Source organism: Lissotriton helveticus, chromosome 8 (assembly GCF_964261635.1).
Source record: "Lissotriton helveticus chromosome 8, aLisHel1.1, whole genome shotgun sequence".
Classification (NCBI taxonomy): domain Eukaryota; kingdom Metazoa; phylum Chordata; class Amphibia; order Caudata; family Salamandridae; genus Lissotriton; species Lissotriton helveticus.
Window position 1 is genome coordinate 183233296 of NC_136069.1, and position 17354 is coordinate 183250649.

Below are 17354 nucleotides of genomic sequence, written 5' to 3' on the forward strand. Positions count from 1 at the left end.
CACTCAAACTAAGGGCTTCTATGGCATTCTTCGGGGAACATACCCTTAGATGAGATCTGCAGAGCAGCAACATGGTCTACGCCACACACATTCACAAAGCACTATTGTGTAGATGTGTAAGCAAAACAAAAAGCTAGTGTGGGTCAGGCCATTTTAAGAACACTATTTCAAACCACTGCAACAGATATGGGTTAGCCACCGCTTAGGAGATAACTGCTGTGTAGTCTTTGCTAAAGCATATGATCTACAGCTCATATGCCTTGAACGGAAATTGCTACTTACCCAGTATGCATATGTTCTTGACATATACAGCTGTAGATCCATATCCACCCCCCCCCCCCCGCCCCGGATACCTTCATCTGTTGCAGTATCATCTTACTTAGATACAATATACATGGACATCTCTTAATAACTCCATCATCTCCCTTATGGCAAAACAATCTGGGGATGGAGCCGATGTCCATGCACACTATTAACGAAAGGAGGAGTCCCCTACCTCGTGACTGCAAAGACTTCTTCGAACAAAAACAAAGTGCAAACATCCGTACCCAACACCAGATAGCGATCTTTTCTGAAGCATATGAATCTACAGCTGTATATTCCAAGAACAGATGCTTACTGGGTAAGTAGCATATTCCTTATTTCTCCTCATTGTTTCCTCTTTCTATGTGTGCTGCAATCAACAACACACATAGAAAGAGGAAAATGGCTCTGAGGGTTGTTTCTGTGAAGAAAGGTACACCTTTCTGCATAAAAACAATCCTGCATGCTATGCAGACAGCCTTGCACCGTGGTGTAAGGGTGCCAGCGTTGGCGCTAGGCTGCAGTTTACGCACCAGCACAGGCATAGAGCAGGAATGCTCCATATAATGTTAAATATGGGGCATTCCTGCCCTCTCCCTTTCATGTGGCGCAGCAAGGTGGCTTGCTGCGTTATTGTGCGTGAAGTGTTGATAAATGTAGCCCTCAATCTTATCAGAGATTGGAATTTTTGATGTAAGAGGACGTCAATTGATAGATAACACTATTTTGGCTATATGTCTGTACTTGTTCCAATTTTACCCTGACATGGTTATAAGTAGACACTTGACCCAGACTGATATCGCATCAGGTGTTATATCTATGTCATTAGTCGAACGACCTGACACTTTCACAATTCTTGGAAAGATAAAGTCAGACAGCATCTGCGTCAAATGGCGTACATGACAATGATCCTGCATAAATTGGGAAGATAGTGACCTCCATTGTCTTAAATGGCGACGTACATTGTCTTAAAAGGCAACGGGCCTACTTAAACTAGAGTCGGACGAGTTAGACCTTAGGGGCTTTACGTCAAGAGGAGAGTAGTAGAGCTAGGTGAACTTTCTGACAAGATAACCCCTCACAGTTATGTGGGCATAGGTGTAAACAGTCAATCTCCAACATCTGCAGGGCAACCCTGGTCTCACACACTGTGGCCACCCAAAAAATAATTCTACTATCTTCTGTGTCACCCAGCTCCCATACTGCACAAAGGAAGAAACCTGGATGCCACAGAAAGACGATTGTGTGAGTTGCCAGGCTGGCATCCTGCCAACTTTGCTGGCAGCAGAGGAAGACCAGCTGGCAAAGGGGCATGTAATTGAGGCTTCTAGAGTTTTGACCCCAAAATGGATCCATCATCTTGGTATCCCAGTGCCCTCTCTCTCTATTGCACCACATCCCAACCTCACATACCTCCTCAGCCACTGTGTACCTTATCGACCAGAAAAGCAGCTTTGAAGAAGCCAGCACAGAGGGAGCCACTTAGCTGTAGTTCAGCCCCACCCAGGATGATGAAGAACATCTAGGCTGTGCCATGCCTCTCCAGATATGAAAGAGATGCAACGAAAACTAAAATGGTAAAGAAGCCTAATGGGCTGAAGTGCCAGAGAAGCATTAGGATCCAATTGGCATACCAACATTGAAACTGCCACGTAACTGTACAGATGCCGTTCTTCTTTTTGGTCACTTTAATTGAACTCTGTTGGAACTGTTTTTAGTGAGTGAAGATGGATTTTGAAATGTGGCGATCGCCATACCATTTTGACGGGTCCAGTTGTGTTTTGACATTAATTATAATTTGTATTTGGTTATTGTTTGTTCTTAAATGCAAAATATTTCCCATCAACAAATGTACACCTATGTTTTCTAGCAGTGGATATTTTGTATATTCACATAGCAGCTTTAAAATGGCCATAGGCCTCAACAACAGTGTTTGTTAAGTAGCACATCCACTTTTTTTTAAACCACCCAAACTTCAGCCAGTGAAGTATAAGTGCAGAGTTTCCCTTGTCCTGGTAGTGGCCTCAATAGCTCAGATTTCTACCGCAAGTCACGTGTAACAGAGTCCATGAGAAGAGCTCTTCTCTAACCTGAGTGTGAGCAGCAGCAGTCCTGATGAGACTCCTTTTGTCTAGAGTTCCAAGACGGACATGCCCTTCAACAGGTAACCATTATTACTTTATAAAATATGATCCCTGATTGTGAAACCGTAGGCATGCCCTAACCTATTAGACTACTATTGGGCAACCCACTTAGGTTTTATCTCTGGATGGGTTGTTCGCGAGAGTAACAAACACTGGTTTGATATGGACTGGGCAGTGGCCTTGCGTCCCCTTTGGGACCTAGCTTGGCACCCTAAGCATATTTGACCATATAGCGCCTGCTTGGCCACCCTCACCCGAACAGTACTAGAGGTCTGGTATAAGACAGCGCTCCGGAGAGGCCTTACTACTTCCCTTCCTTAACATTCCCATTGCCAGTAACTCTAAGTTCACCCCGGTACTGGGCCCTCATGAGTTTCATAGCTGAGAAGTCGGAAAATGTAGAACGCTAAGGGATCCATTTGTGGATGGCACTATTAAGTCATTTGAGCACTGCAAGGCAGATTTCTATTTCCCTGAATCGGAAGGGATGCAGTACTTTCAATTGCGCCACTGGACATCACCCCCCTCCAATCACCAAGGAGACACTTGAGACCTCACTCCCTTTGAAAACCTTGTTAGGACTTATATTGACTCTGGGGGTCTGATCTTGAACACATAACGAGTTCTGCAGCATTCTACGCAACTCCACCCACACATCAAGCTAGTCGACATAATAGCAGCTTGAATTGCATCTCCGCCAAGCAGTGGAAGACACCGTGATGTGATATCACCAAAACATAAAGAAGTATTTCCCAATGGGAGACCGCAAATAAGGTGATGTTTCAGTGGTACTACATGCCGTCCCACCTCCACACTATATATCCTTCAACGTTTTTTCCTCTGTTGGCGATGTGGCACCGAGAGAAGAGACTTTTGTCACATTTGGTAGTCTGATTCCCTTATAGCTATGTATTGGAAGGAGATCCTGGGGCACATTACGGGAGTAGCGGAGTACCTGATCCCATATACTTATACTACTGTTATATTGGGCATCCGACCTCTGTCGCTAGAAGCATTGACACATGTTGACCGGTGACTTATTTGTCATATGCTAAATACAGCCTGACCGCTCATTACACTGGCTTGGAAGAAGTCCATGGAACCTCCTGTCGCCCTATGGTTCCAGCGCCTCTGGGAATTGATGGCGATGGAACAACTCCTGCATAATCTTCCCACACTGCTGCCAAGTTCTTGCGTGTTTGGTGCCCCCTACTCACATATCTTACTCACCTTGAATTCTCCTGCTTTACTCCCAAAACCTAAACCATTGCAGCTTTTTGATCAAACATCCCTATGTTCAGAGATTCTCTGTACATGCTAAGTTATTAGGCTGCGCCTCGGACATCTCCCCCCTTGTCCCTGCTGTTTTTTTCATAAACCTAACTAGTGCTGATGTGGTCCAGGGGATTCTGAAAGCGTGTATCGACCTACTGTTGCTAGCCCTTGTTTTTTCTTGACCTGTCTCGTTCAAAAGTGTTAAGCATAGATTAGATGCCTCACATCTTGCCTATTGCTTCTTGTTGCTGTTAAGTGTCCGACGAATGATATTGCATCTAACTATCTTGCAATGATACGCTTTATGTACACTTGAGCTTTCTTCCTTCAATGCCATATCCTATTTTGTATTGTCTTTTATTTTGAATAAAAAGACTTCAAGTAAAAAAATTAAATATGGATGATTCCCTCAAAACATAAAGATGCATACTCAACTCTATGCTTCCCAGGAGCTTTGCCATACCGACGACCTATATGCTACTTTTCTAAGCTCCAGGCGATAACAGGCATATGGAGGAGCTTCCAATCAGTATGATTGACAAAGGTGCTCTTACAACCTCTCCAAAGATGAGAATATGGCCAGGATTGTACAGCTCCTGCAGAAGCCAAAAGCAAAGCTGTGAAATTCTGGGAATAGGATAAGTGGATTCCAGCTGCACACCCACGACAACGAGAAGAGAGCCTGACTCTCCCGAGCCTACACTCCCTCTTTTCTCCCTGAGGACTGGACATGATCTGGTGCCGGTGAGGTCTCTTCTCATCGAAAGTACAGTACTTGACCAGTTGACAACATCATATGGAAGAGTGAGACACAACCCTTCCCCCCACAACATAGTAAGATTGATAAGTGTGCTAGGCTCACTGATGAGACAGCAGGCCTGAACATTAAACCCCCCAATAAAGCTGCAGAATCAGAAGCCCTATCAATCACCACATTGAAAATCTTTCATGAGATATGCGAATCGCGTTCCGTAGTCATTACCAGAATTTGCATCAGGACCTGAAGAAAGTCGCTGTACAGGTCTCTGAGGCTGAAATCAGAAGCAACAGCAGAAGACAATATGCAGTCTCTCCAGTCGGTGACACGCTTGCAGAATGCAACTGCCAGACTAGAAAAAAGACCTGAGGATGTGGAGGCCCGCAGAAATAAACTTGATTCATTGATATGGCAGAGGGGGCATGCCAGTACATTTTATGACTGATTGGTTATGGTTCTGGATGCCACCTGAGAGCCATATGTACATGCTTTATAATTGCATGGATTCACAGGGTCCTTACCCCCAAACCTCTTCTATGAGCCTCCCTGAGACCACCCATGATTGTCCAGATACTGAACTATCTGGACAGAGGTGCAGATCTTTGTATGTCAAGACTTAAGTCGGAACTTTTCATTGATTCATCTACAATTGGCATCTTCCCACACTGAGACAACAGTATCACAACCATGCAAATCGTTTAAGGCAGTGAAACGAGGACTGAACATGATGCAACTCACTTATACACATCTATACTCAGCTAAAATTTTGATCATACATCAAGGCAAATTTCATTTTTCAAAATCCCGCAGGAAGCATGGGATTGGTTGGGGATGTTCAGACAGCAGAGGCTGGAGTTGGTGGGCGGGCGGGCGGCTCCCCTGCACCCTAGGGAGCTGAGGAGACAGACAGCGAGGCTGTTGACTAGTAACTAGATTTGCAACCCATAGTGACAAAGCAGAAAGGTGGATGCCCTGAGACTGGCAGCGAAGGAGAAGATGACAACGTTCCAAATGCAGCTGAGATAATTTGAAGAATGAACCAATAGAGGATTCCTGAAGGTCGCATCTGCCATGGGACAAATCAGAGCGGTTTAATCCACATGGCAGGTATAATACCACCCAAGACAGGCACAAGACTAATATACTAACATTGCCTGTGGTTCAAACGTGTATTATACATTTTAAAACTGTTGTGCTGACAATGTTTCCTTGTATTAATATGACCTGATATGCCCTAAGAAGGTCAACAACTAAATGGTTACTGTTTTTAGTTGGATACAGATACTTCAACTTAGAAAGTCTGGAGTAGTGGGGGAGATGGAAAAGGGGATAGAGTTAGTTAAGTTTGTGTTGGCCTTTGCCCTCTCTGCAGGGTCATCCCCAAACTGTTTTGCCTTCCCCCTTCCGTTTTCTGAACCTGTTTTTGTTGGCTTTTATGACTCTGTGTACTTCACCACTGCTAGCCAGTGCTAAAGTGCATTTACTATCTACCTTAAACATAGTGAAATGAGCTTACACCCAGCTGGCACATTTAAATTACCTGTAAGTCCCTAGTAAAACGGCACTACATGTGTCCAGTCATTGTGCCACCCACATCAATAGCCTTTTAAACCGGTCTCAGGGCCATTACAGCCTGTGTGTGTGCAGTTTTAAACTATTTTGACCAGGCAAAGTAAACCTTTTGGCAGGTCTAAACCTCCCTTTTTAATACATATGGCACCCCTAGAGTAGGCCCAAAACAGCCCTGAGGGCATGGGGCAGTATGTAAAAAAGTGGACATGTACTTTTTAAGTTTTACATGTCCTGGTAGTTAAAAACACCTACATTTGTTTTCCACTACTGAGGCCTACCTATTCCCTAAATTAATATTGGGTTGCCTTATTATAGTAATAGGTGATGACATTTGATTGGAGGCAAGTAGAAAAGTTATGTTTGGCATCTGAGGAATTGCAAATTCAAAATCCTCTTTAATGGTAAGCCCGATTTTAAGACACAATTTTGAAAATAGCACTTCTATAAAGTTTCCATTTTCTTGTCCTAAACATTTGGTGCCAGCAGTATGTTCCTGGATCACATGACTATGGTGTGGTTGGTAGTTGGACTTTGTGTGTTCCTCCTAGACAGTATCACAAAGGTGGGTCTGGATGTTGGCCGAATAGGCCATCTCTAACTTGAAAGGGGGGCGGAGCTGTCAATTACCACACTTGCACTTTAAATGCACTGGCTCAACTCACATACAAATGGCTTCACACTAGCCTATTGTGCCCCCAAACAGACTGGGACCAGGGCAGAGAGGCAGAAAAAGCCAGACACGTCTCCGTTGGGGTAATTCTAGATGTTTAGCCCACTTCCAAGCTGGCACCAGCTAGTTAGCTGGCATCCTGTTCTGTGCTAAAGGGAAAAAACAGGCTCCTCCGTGCCAACGCGACCTGACACACCTCAATGGAGGACCGCGCTTCGCAGCTCCAGTTTGGCAGTCTCACAGCACCGACCCAGCGTGACACGTCTTTTTGCCGACAACCAGCCCACCTCGACGCCGGATTGCGCATTGAAGCCTCTGATTGGCGGCTTTACAAGCACTGATCTAGTGCGACCCAGTGCGACACATCTTGATGGCGACAACTGGCCCAGCTCAAAACATCTCAGTTTAGCACTGAAGCACCTCCCCGCAAGTCCTAGCTGCACCAGCAGCTTCATCTACCTCATCGCATCTTGACGTCGGACTCTGCACAGCAAGTGCCCATCAAAGGCTCCAGTGACTTTGACTCAGGGCAGTGCACCTCGACGCAGCACAGCACATCTTAGCTCCTTTGACGGCTTTTCGATACCCACGCCAGGCAGGCCAGCGCAAGGACTTTGCATCTCGACGCACCAGCACACAAGGTAATTTTTACAGTGGACTGATAGCCCTTTATAGCCCTTAATCCGTCCCATGCTCCTCTGCAATGCGAACGGGACTCTTGGCATGAACCTGAGAAGGTAAACCTTCAACGGGACTAACCTGGGACCGTATCTGACCTGCCCTCCATCGCAGTCGACCAGAACTTGTGACTTGGACCCGGTCCACCGCTACCAGATAACCGCAATTTGCAATTCTTGCTTCTAAGTACTGGTTTTCTTCAAAACCTTAAAAATTGCATATATCAGGTTCTACTGATTGGACTGTTGTCGTTTTGGTGTCAAATAATTTAATACATTTTAATCTATTTAAATTGGTGTGGAATTTTTCTTGTGTGGTGTTTTCATTTTATTACTGATTGGGCGAAAGGTTGGAGTCTGAGTTAGTGCAAGAACTCTAGATATTTCACCTCTGAAATCTCAACCACTGCTCCATTATCCTGAGCTGTTTTTGCAGAAACTCTCAGAAATACTTAATTTGCGCGCATGCTGCAGTCCGCACAATTACTTAAAAATTGAGCGAGAAGCTCTCATGGAAGTTTAATCTCTGAAAAACCCGTAATAAGTTTGCAGTAGATTAGGTTGGCTGTTGAACCTAACAGGGGAGGCAATGCTGTAGATTGCATCTTCTTCTCAACTCACTAAATTCTGTAGGATTTGGACCTAAATCTGGCAGAGAACCCCCGTCCATATGGAAAATGCAGCAGGATAAAAAATGGCGACAATAAAGGAAAACACACATTTGGTGGAGTCCGATCCACATTGGACAATGGATGTTCTGGTTGTGTCACAGTCTAAAGGCATGCTAGATTACTCCGATGAGAAATGTCATCAATTCAGTGATCTGGACCAGAAATCATATGGAAAGGGAAATAGCTAAATGATATTACAAAAAATACTCACTTTATAGCATGCTGAGATTTACATACAAGGAGAGAGAGAGTAGTCATTTTCACGCTGGCACACCTTACCATTTTGATTGCCTTTGTTTCTGTGGAACCGAATAAAAACGTGTAAGATGTATTTAGAGCTCTGCATCATATCTGTAGATGGGTTTATGGTAACTGAGATGAGATTAAGTGAATTTAAGTCTAGATGGTTCAGTGTGAGCAACATGAATCCCTTTGTTTAATTTATGAGCTCTACTGATATGTTCCATCCCCGGTTTTTAAATGCAGAGCCCCTCTGCAGAAGTTGAAGGCTGGAAACACTTTATTTACAAAGATTTTACGTCATGTTTGTAATACATTTTTTAACCTAACCCAACACAAAGAATTAGGTTGAAATTTACACTCCAGTGCAAATCTCGATTTGCGTTGGGTTGTAACTAAAAGTAACACAAAGCTGCATTATGCGCTGCCTTTCATTCATTGCATCAAGAGGGCATACCATGGGTGGTGCATGGGCATTGTGATGCAACCTTCATGGGTCTTTACGCAAATCCCTATCTTAAAAGAATTGTATACAAGAATGTGTGCAAAAATCCTCTGCCTCCCTGAGGTAGGTGTAACAAGAAGAAATATTTTCTTTTTTCCATATTCCATATTTTCCCTCTTTGTATGTATGCTGTAGAATGCAGCACACAAACAAAGAGGGAAATCTCTTAAAGCATAGTTTCTGTACAGGAAAGAACGCTTTCCTGCAAAAAAACAATGCCACAGTGCAGACACCCTAGCACTACGGCACATGGGTGTCTGCTTTGGCGCATGGCAACTTACAGTGCACGTACGCAGGAAGAGAGCAGAACAGCGCCACATCGCAGTAGATGTGGTGCTGTTCTGCTCTCTCCCATTGACACAACAAAGCACCTCAACTTTACTTGCAGTGTTGCAGATTTCTTTGTAAATCTGGGCCTCATAACGTATAGGTATTCTAGTTAAACTAAAATTTACTAGCTTTATTTTTAAAAAAAAGATTATTTTCAATTACAACTAGATTATTACACAGTGCTATTTTACCAGACATATTTCTATGCAGTTAACGGCAAATAGCTAAGCTGAAATGAACACTTATAACTATTTTGTGTGTTGATAGACACTGCTGTTCATGTCGATTACAATGTTTTTCTGTCTTCCAGAGTTTGAAGTTAATGTAGTGGTTGTACTACAAGATGATCACTTCATCACAGAGAATTTCCCGCTCAAGCTGTGCAGAATGTGACCATTTAGAAAGCAAAATGTAGAAAGAGGTGAAAATGGTCTTGGAGTTTAAAGTCCTCTGCAGCCAAGCTCACAAATTTGCACAGACATCTTTTGTATTACACCCATTTTCATTGGCTTAGAAAGTAGGTTAAGGAAAAGGAGAGCTACAACTGTAAAATATATTCTGATTTCCTACAGACATTCCCTTTTATGATATCAGAATTCTAGCATCATTGCACATCAGTTCCTACCTTAAAGACTCTATATTTCAGCTGTTTTCAGCAGAAGCCATTGAATCTAAGGTTTGAGAATACTTCAGATGGGCCTGTAAGATGTATCCAACTGTCATCCAATGGTCCTTATTGTATGTGTGCTCATATGGTATGAATTTATGTATATCAATGACATTTGTACTTTATATTGTGTAATGCGACGTGAACCGCTGACCAGTGCCTTACAGCGTCTCAAAGTGTAAGACTTCGGTTCTTGCTTTAAGAGGATCTCTAAAGTAATATCTTTTGGCTGTAGAGAAATAAGAAATGAAATGGTACTTGGTGTGAGAAGTTGGCCTGATGTGCAGTGTTCACTATTCTAGTGATCACTATATATCAGTCCAAACAACCCTTATTGATGATTGGTTGTAAGTCAACCTTATAGACCAGCTATCCTAGTAGCATGGATACGAGCAGTCTAAGGCTAAGACTCTAGAGGGCGTGTTAAGCCAGCTGTTTTACCATCACATTACCCCTTGAACACCCAGTGAAAGGACACCACACAAGTGTTATGAAAATAAACAGTGTATTTATTAGAATCACAACAACCCTGTACTCTTTATGAGGACAGGGTGCTAGGCACACAACAAAACTCTTACGAAAATACTTAAGTTAGCACAGTATATACAAATGCCCGAGGGGCACGAAAAACCATATACTCTAAAAGTGGAATGCGAAATTACTAGCAGGTAAGTACAGTACTAATAGGCTTTGGAATCGCTAGGACTTGACTAGGGAATCGTTAGATTACTTCTAGGAGGCCTAGGGGACTCGGGTGCAGAGTGTGCACTCTCACGCGGGATGCGGGACAAAGTCTATGGAAGCTAGTAAAGTTAAAGTTAGTGTTCACGGGCGAACCCGACCTGGTAGGTAGAAAACGACAGTGGATCCTGACCCTTGGATAGTGAGGCTATGCTGGGGCACCGAAATGCCGAAGTTACCTAGCCCAGGGGCTGCAGCTGCATAGGTCTCAAAAGACGTCGGGAATCCTCGTTGCCGGACCAGGAGCCTGGAAGAAAGATGCTGGCAGGCGACCAGTGAAGATAGTTCGAGTTGATCCAAGCCTGGATCTGGAAGATGGATGACACCTCAAAGCAGAGGGGACCAAGTTCGTGACTACTAGCCAGTAGTCAGTGGGCACCAGGGGTGCACCGGATGGTAGTCACCTCGACTAGGTGAGTGGGCGACGCTGGCTCTGCAGATCTCACGGACCAGGAGGCGTTGTCGGCGACCAGGATGGAGAGGCGAGCTGTCCCACGATGTATGAAGCTGTCGGCGTCGAAGTTACCCATGATTGGGCAACAAGCCTTGGCTAATTCAAGCCCACGCGGTGGACTCAAAATGGCGTCTTGAGTGGACCAGGAGGGTCCGGGGTGCTCCTCTTCTGGAAGGGAGCAAGGGCCTGTCTGGAGCAACCAGACCAGCAGCAGTGATGTCGTCGGGCGTCGTTCAGAAGGCCACAAGCCAGCGGGCTAGTAGCCAAACAACGCGGTGAGCAGCAAAAAGCAGAAGGGCCCCACGCCGATCGTGGAGATGCTGGGGGGCTGCTCTTCGGTGCTGGAGCTGCTCAGGGTCGGGGCTTCTCGGACCCCAAAGCACTCACCAGGAAATTACTCGGCGGGCTTGCTGTGCAGAAGTCGTGCGGTCTTGGCAATAGTCGGTCCCTTGAGGTCTCGTCGCACTCACGGTTCTCAGCTTGGCTGTAGAGGTGAGTAGAGGTCGGAGGTGCCAGGGAAGCCGGGTCTTGTCGAGCTGGGCAGTCGGATTCCGGAGGAAGGACGTGCAGCAGACCGCAGTGTTCTTGATGGTGCCTGCGGATGCAGGGTGACTACTCCTTAGCCACAAGGGAGAATCTTGAAGAAGAAATCTTGAAGTCCTTTCGTAGAAAGTCGTGTCTTGATTCCAAAGATGATCTAATTTGGAAGGGGGCCAGTCCCTACCTTTATCTGGGAAAAGGGGGCTGCCACGCGACTAGGTCCTGCCCTATGGGTGGGACCAGGAGGGGGGTGGTTACACCCACTTCCTTGGCGGGCTTTTCCCCAGCACAGGGTCTGGAGTGTCCCTGGAACTGGTTCAAGCCAGCCTATGCACAGTGAGCACCGGGGTGCCACGTGCAGTCACCTTCCTCTGAAGCCCTGCCTACCTACAATACACAAAATCCTGTCTGGGACGGTGCTGGCACCGCCCCTGGCAGGAAACCCTTTGTCCTTATCTCCTGCTCTGGGAGGACTCCCAGCAGCAGGAGGGCAGACTTGTGTCTCGGTGGCAGCATCCATTTTGTGGAGCTGAGGCTCTGTTTGACTTTAACCGGGGTTAGGGGTTACATACATGTCGTGTCCCTCTAGAAGGGTGGAATGCTAACCCCGTCGCCAGAATTGGCGAGGGGTTAGTATTCCAATTCGTATGACACCTTACTCGACATGTTTTGATAAAGCGATACCAGAGTTGGCATATAACCGCGAGGATTATAATGCACTTAAGAGTATATGGTATGCGATATCATGGAAACGGCTAAGGGATGGATCCCGAAAGCCGCAGACAGGCTCAGCTCATGCCAGAGCACCATCTCACACGATTCCAAGCACTCTGCCTTCAGGATTGTTAAGGCCTGCCATAGGAGTGACTGATAGGAGATCTGTGTGTCCATTTTAGGGTTAGATATAGGTATACTATATCTAAAGCAAAGGGTGAGTACACCACCTTGCCCCAGCTGTCGTGCAGCCAGTTGTGTCAGTTTAGTTAGTCAGCCCAGGGGTGGCATAATACATGCTTCAGCCCCTGGGAGACTTCTGGGTACACCTCAGCCCTGGGTACAGGGACTTGGAGAGGGCCCAGTGCCAATTCAGTACCTGAGTACAATTTGGATAGAGAGAACAGCTAGGCTGTGGGTCTGATTAGCAGGCCCACAGCCAGGGAAAGTCGTAAACCAGTGCAGCAAAAAGCAAAAATCTGGGTGATCATAGGATTGCAGACCCTACTCTCCTACACTTGGTCAATCCCTGTTTGTTTCAATACAGTGACCATGTGTTTGTGTTGAACACTCAGTTGTGATGTATGTCACTTGTGTTTTCAGATATATTTTTAATTAACCGCTGTAGTAGAGTATGCTACTATATGTGTGCTGTGTACTCACCAATCTCCTACAAGCTGAGTTTTGGAAAGATTTGAAATTTTATTCGTAAATATGTTGTCTTACTCAGAGACTGTGGTTACAGTATTGGTGAACATGTAGACATGCTGTCTCGGTTTCAATACCATGAAACATTGTATTGAGATTGCCATTGTTAAGTTTGTTTCATGTTGCACATCTGACCACCTCCATTTTAGGCATAAAGTTAAGAAACATTTGAAATACGATGACTTCTGTCACATCTAATTACTAAACCTGTTTAATAATATAAATATCTTTGTGATACACTTATAGTTTAATATTATTCTAGTCTAAGATGTTCACTTGACTTTTTAATCTTGACTGTGATCAATGCCCCAATAATCACATCTTGGCCTTGTTTATATTATGTCAGCACCGGTATTTGAAAAATATGGAATTGAATTGGATTGAAATAGCTCAGCACTATAGAAATGCATGTGTTCACACCTTTTCTTACAGACGTTTTCACAAAAATAGAAATAATGTGTGTACTGATTAATAATTAATTCCACAACTCGCAGAAAGCCGATATACAAGGTGGAGAATTTTTTTATGGAACTAGAGATGCTCCTAGTAAGTGGCATTGTGAAAACAATGTTTAATGGTATGTGGCAATAACTGTCCAAAAAACATCTCTCCAAAGAAGTACTGAAAATAAATCATACATCAGTGATTGTATACAGCAGTATTATACAATGCTTTAGGGAATGTGAATAAAATAGCCTTACAGTTTGCATTAGGTTTGACTGTTTCTTGTTGGAGACATATCTCCCAAACATGTTTTAGAAGGAAAACCCCCCAGTAATTATCGTATTATCATTTAAAAAATATACATATACAAAGTAACTCATTTTAAAATGCATATGCTGGCAAGTTGTGGTCTGGGTCCATGTTTCTTTTGAGGAGTGCCAAGGGAGAGGAGAGTTTAAATCTTTTTTTTGGAAATCTTTTTTTGGGCTATAAGCTCTGCGGAAACAACCCCGTGGTCCTGGAGATAGTGAGGTAGAGGTTGTCTGACGTTTTGCAAGTACCGATCATTTCTCTCTATTATGTGTAATTTACTTATGTCGCCTTGCAAAAGCTTACATTTTACTATTCTTTCGAAAACATTAATTTCAACTAGATTATTATACTGTGATATTTTCTTAGAGTTATTTCTACGCAAATAGTGATGCTGAAATTAACGCTTACTATATGTTGATAGAAACTGCTGTTCATGTAGATTATAATGTTTTTCTGTCTTCCAGAGTTTGAAGTTAATGTAGTGGTTGGACTACAAGATGACCATCTCATCACAGAGAATTTCCCGCTCAAGCTGTGCAGAATGTGACCATTTAGAAAGCAAAATGTATAAAGAGGTGAAAATGGTCTTGGAGTTTCGAGTCTTCAGCAACCAAGCTCTGGGCTCCAAACATTCACAAATTTGCACACACATCTTTTGTATTACACCCATTTTCATTGGCTTAGAAAGTAGGTTAAGGAAAAGGAGAGCTACATCTGTAAAATATATTCTGATTTCCTACAGACATTCCTTTTGTTGAAATAAGAAAGTCTAGCATCATTGCACATCAGTTTCTACCCTTCCCCTTAAAGACTATATTTCTGCTGTTTTCAGCACAGGCCATTAGAACATGTATCTGAGGTTTGAGAATGCTATTGATGAGCCTATAAGATGGTCTGTACTGTATTTGTATTCATAGGGTATGAATACATGTATATCAATTACCTTTGTACTTTTCATTGTGTAACACCATTTGAATCGCTGACCAGTGCCTTACAGCATCTCTGCCGGTGTCAGACTTTGGTTCTTGCTTTAACCCCTTCCGCGCTAAGCGTTTTACCGCTGTGCGCTAAAGATTCGCAATTACCGCGTTACATGACGAGCTCAGCTCGTCATGAGCGTACGACAGGCGTATCTCATGACGAGCTGAGCTCGTCATGAGCGTGGAAGGGGTTAAGAGGATCGCTATAGCAATGTCTTTCATCTGTAAGAGATAAAAATTAAATAGCACTTGGTCAGTCCCTGTTTGTGTCAATACAATGACCATGTGTTTGTGTTGAACACTCGGTTATGATGTATGTCAGTTGTGTTTTCAGATATATTTTTAATAAACTGTATTTGTACAATATGCAACTATATGTGTGTTGTGTCCTGAGCAATCTCCTATAAGTTAATGTTTTGGAACAATCTGAAATGATTTCAGTAAAAATATTGTCGTAAACGGACACTGCGTTTACAGTATTTGAAGATGATTAAAATGTAGACATTTTGATAATTCAATTCAATATAATAAATGTATTCGTTTCCAGAGACCATAAAAGTTTCACACACATACTTTCTACAATAAAATTTTCATATCATATAGTTACAGAGGCATTAATAAAATCAGTATAAAAACAGACCAGAGATGGTATTCAGACAATTTTGGTAGGGAATGAAAACCGTAGCGCCAAGTACCTAAAGCAAAGGTCTATAATGTCAACTATAAAATGTCATGAATGTGAGTAATTATTATTTAAAGGTTACAAAAGTTTTGTTCATCCATATTGACTCATAGCGCTTTCTTATAGACATTGCAACTTTAATGTAATTAGAATCTGCAATACAAATAGGTAAAGTAGACAAAGAATGCAAGAAATTAAAGCCATCAATATAGGTACATGGCCGGATTTCCCTTAAAAGTGGGGCTAACATTTTTTCCCTTGGCTCTTTATAAAGGGAACAGAACAACATAAAGTGCTAAGTGCTCTGAGATGCCAAATTGTCACACGAACTAGGCAGTAATCTATCTACCCATCGTGATTGTTTGGGGAATGCCACTAAAAAGTGCAAGGTGCTTATACGGAATCTGGTAAAAAAGAATCGTACGTGAACATTGGTAGTAAAAGTTAAATAGAATTGCTGTCTTGCCGGGAACAAACATGAGGGACCTGACACTACCAGCTGTAAGCGGTGCGTGTATGCCCCAGAATAATGCGCCTCCTATATTAGGGCTTTCGCTTTCGAGTGGATTCTTGCACTAGCGCTGGCTGATTTCGGTCTAATCTTGCCGTATACGGATTGTGACATGCGCTTTCATGAAAAACAGCATGCACCAATAAGAGTAACTCGATTTAGAGTTTTGCATTAGGTGGGATTCCATATCTGTAAAATGCTATATACATCAGTGGAGTCTGTTGTCTGAATGAATTGTTATACTCCTGTTGTGCATACTTCTTTCATGTTTATTTTTATCCAGGAAATACTTAAAAATCACTGCCAAGACTGAAATCAGCCAGCGCTAGTGCTTGTTGCCGAGGGGGACAAAAAGTACATGTTGTGGTGCCAGTGCGTGGTGCATACAGCACTAATCAATACCAGTGACGGTAAACTATTCTGTGTCTGGATTAAACAATACTCATAATAAGGACCAATGGTAGGCGAGTGCCTTTATGCTGATGACTCGCACTCTTGTGACAAAAAATATGATAACATGTTGCCAATTGGCCTCCTACTTCTATTGCTGGTGGTGTATCGGTCTAGTGACCCATTAATCGATACCCCTGAAAAGCTCAAAAGAGGTCTGACTGCTCACTTATCTGTCCTCTGTTTTGCGTTTTCTGCTTGTTTTTCTGCCTGCTGTTTTGTCTTTTTCTGCTCGTTTTTCTGCCCTCTGTTTTTCACAGGGGAGTGCGGCTCAGCTCTCTAGGCCGATTTTGGCCCCGGTAACCCCCCCATCCCTGGAACCCTGCATTAACTGCATGGAGGGCCACCTTCCCAGTCTGATTTTGGCCCCAGGAACCCCATCCCCCGGGGCCCAGCCATGATTCAATAGGGAAGGGGGGGGGCCTTCTGGCCTGGCCATGTCTTCTGGGTGCCCTGGACCTCCCAGTGTGCAGGATCGGGACCGGGGGGAGCCTCAAGGCCCCTGCGGTTCTATCCGGCTCATCACCTCCCGCAGGAGCCAGCATTGCTTTTCCATACAGGGAGGTGGTGGAAATGCAGCTCCCTATGTGCAATATAGTAAATACATTGGGAGACCCAATACACCCTTAGAGGCTTGGGCAATACAATAACAAGTGAAGGGTGCCTACAAGGTAATTTATTCGTAACAAGCTTATGTGAATATAAAGTTACTTAAAGGGTTAGTCCATCTGGAACAAACACCAACGTGTCATTAGACAACACCAACCAATGCAATTAATAAGCACAAAACACACGGGAGATCCTAATTCTTAGAAAGTATGAATTTGTTTATGTATAGAACCACTAAAAAGGGAGTAAAAACACAAGAAATGAATCAGCAAAAAATAATGAAAGGAAGTGAAATCAAATTATCCTAACAAATCTATTCCAACAGAATATGTGATGACAAATCTCCTAATGAAAATATATGTCGCTAGAGAGAAACACAATTTCTCAGGAACAGAAGG

General features: G+C 43.6%; 1 protein-coding gene across 4 annotated transcripts in view; it reads left to right on the plus strand.

The window, feature by feature from the left end:
- The window catches only part of VPS26C (VPS26 endosomal protein sorting factor C), a 331601-nt gene extending 317184 nt beyond the window's left edge, over positions 1 to 14417 (plus strand). For 3 of the 4 annotated variants that reach the window (XM_078656855.1, XM_078656858.1, XM_078656857.1), the window contains one exon: positions 14189 to 14417. In XM_078656855.1, the coding sequence (XP_078512981.1) occupies positions 14189 to 14271 (83 nt within the window). In that variant the 3' untranslated portion in view covers positions 14272 to 14417. Of the gene's footprint in view, positions 1 to 9454; positions 10074 to 14188 lie in introns of those variants that run through there. The other variant, XM_078656856.1, reaches the window with a different exon arrangement.
- Positions 14418 to 17354: the final 2937 nt, after the last annotated feature.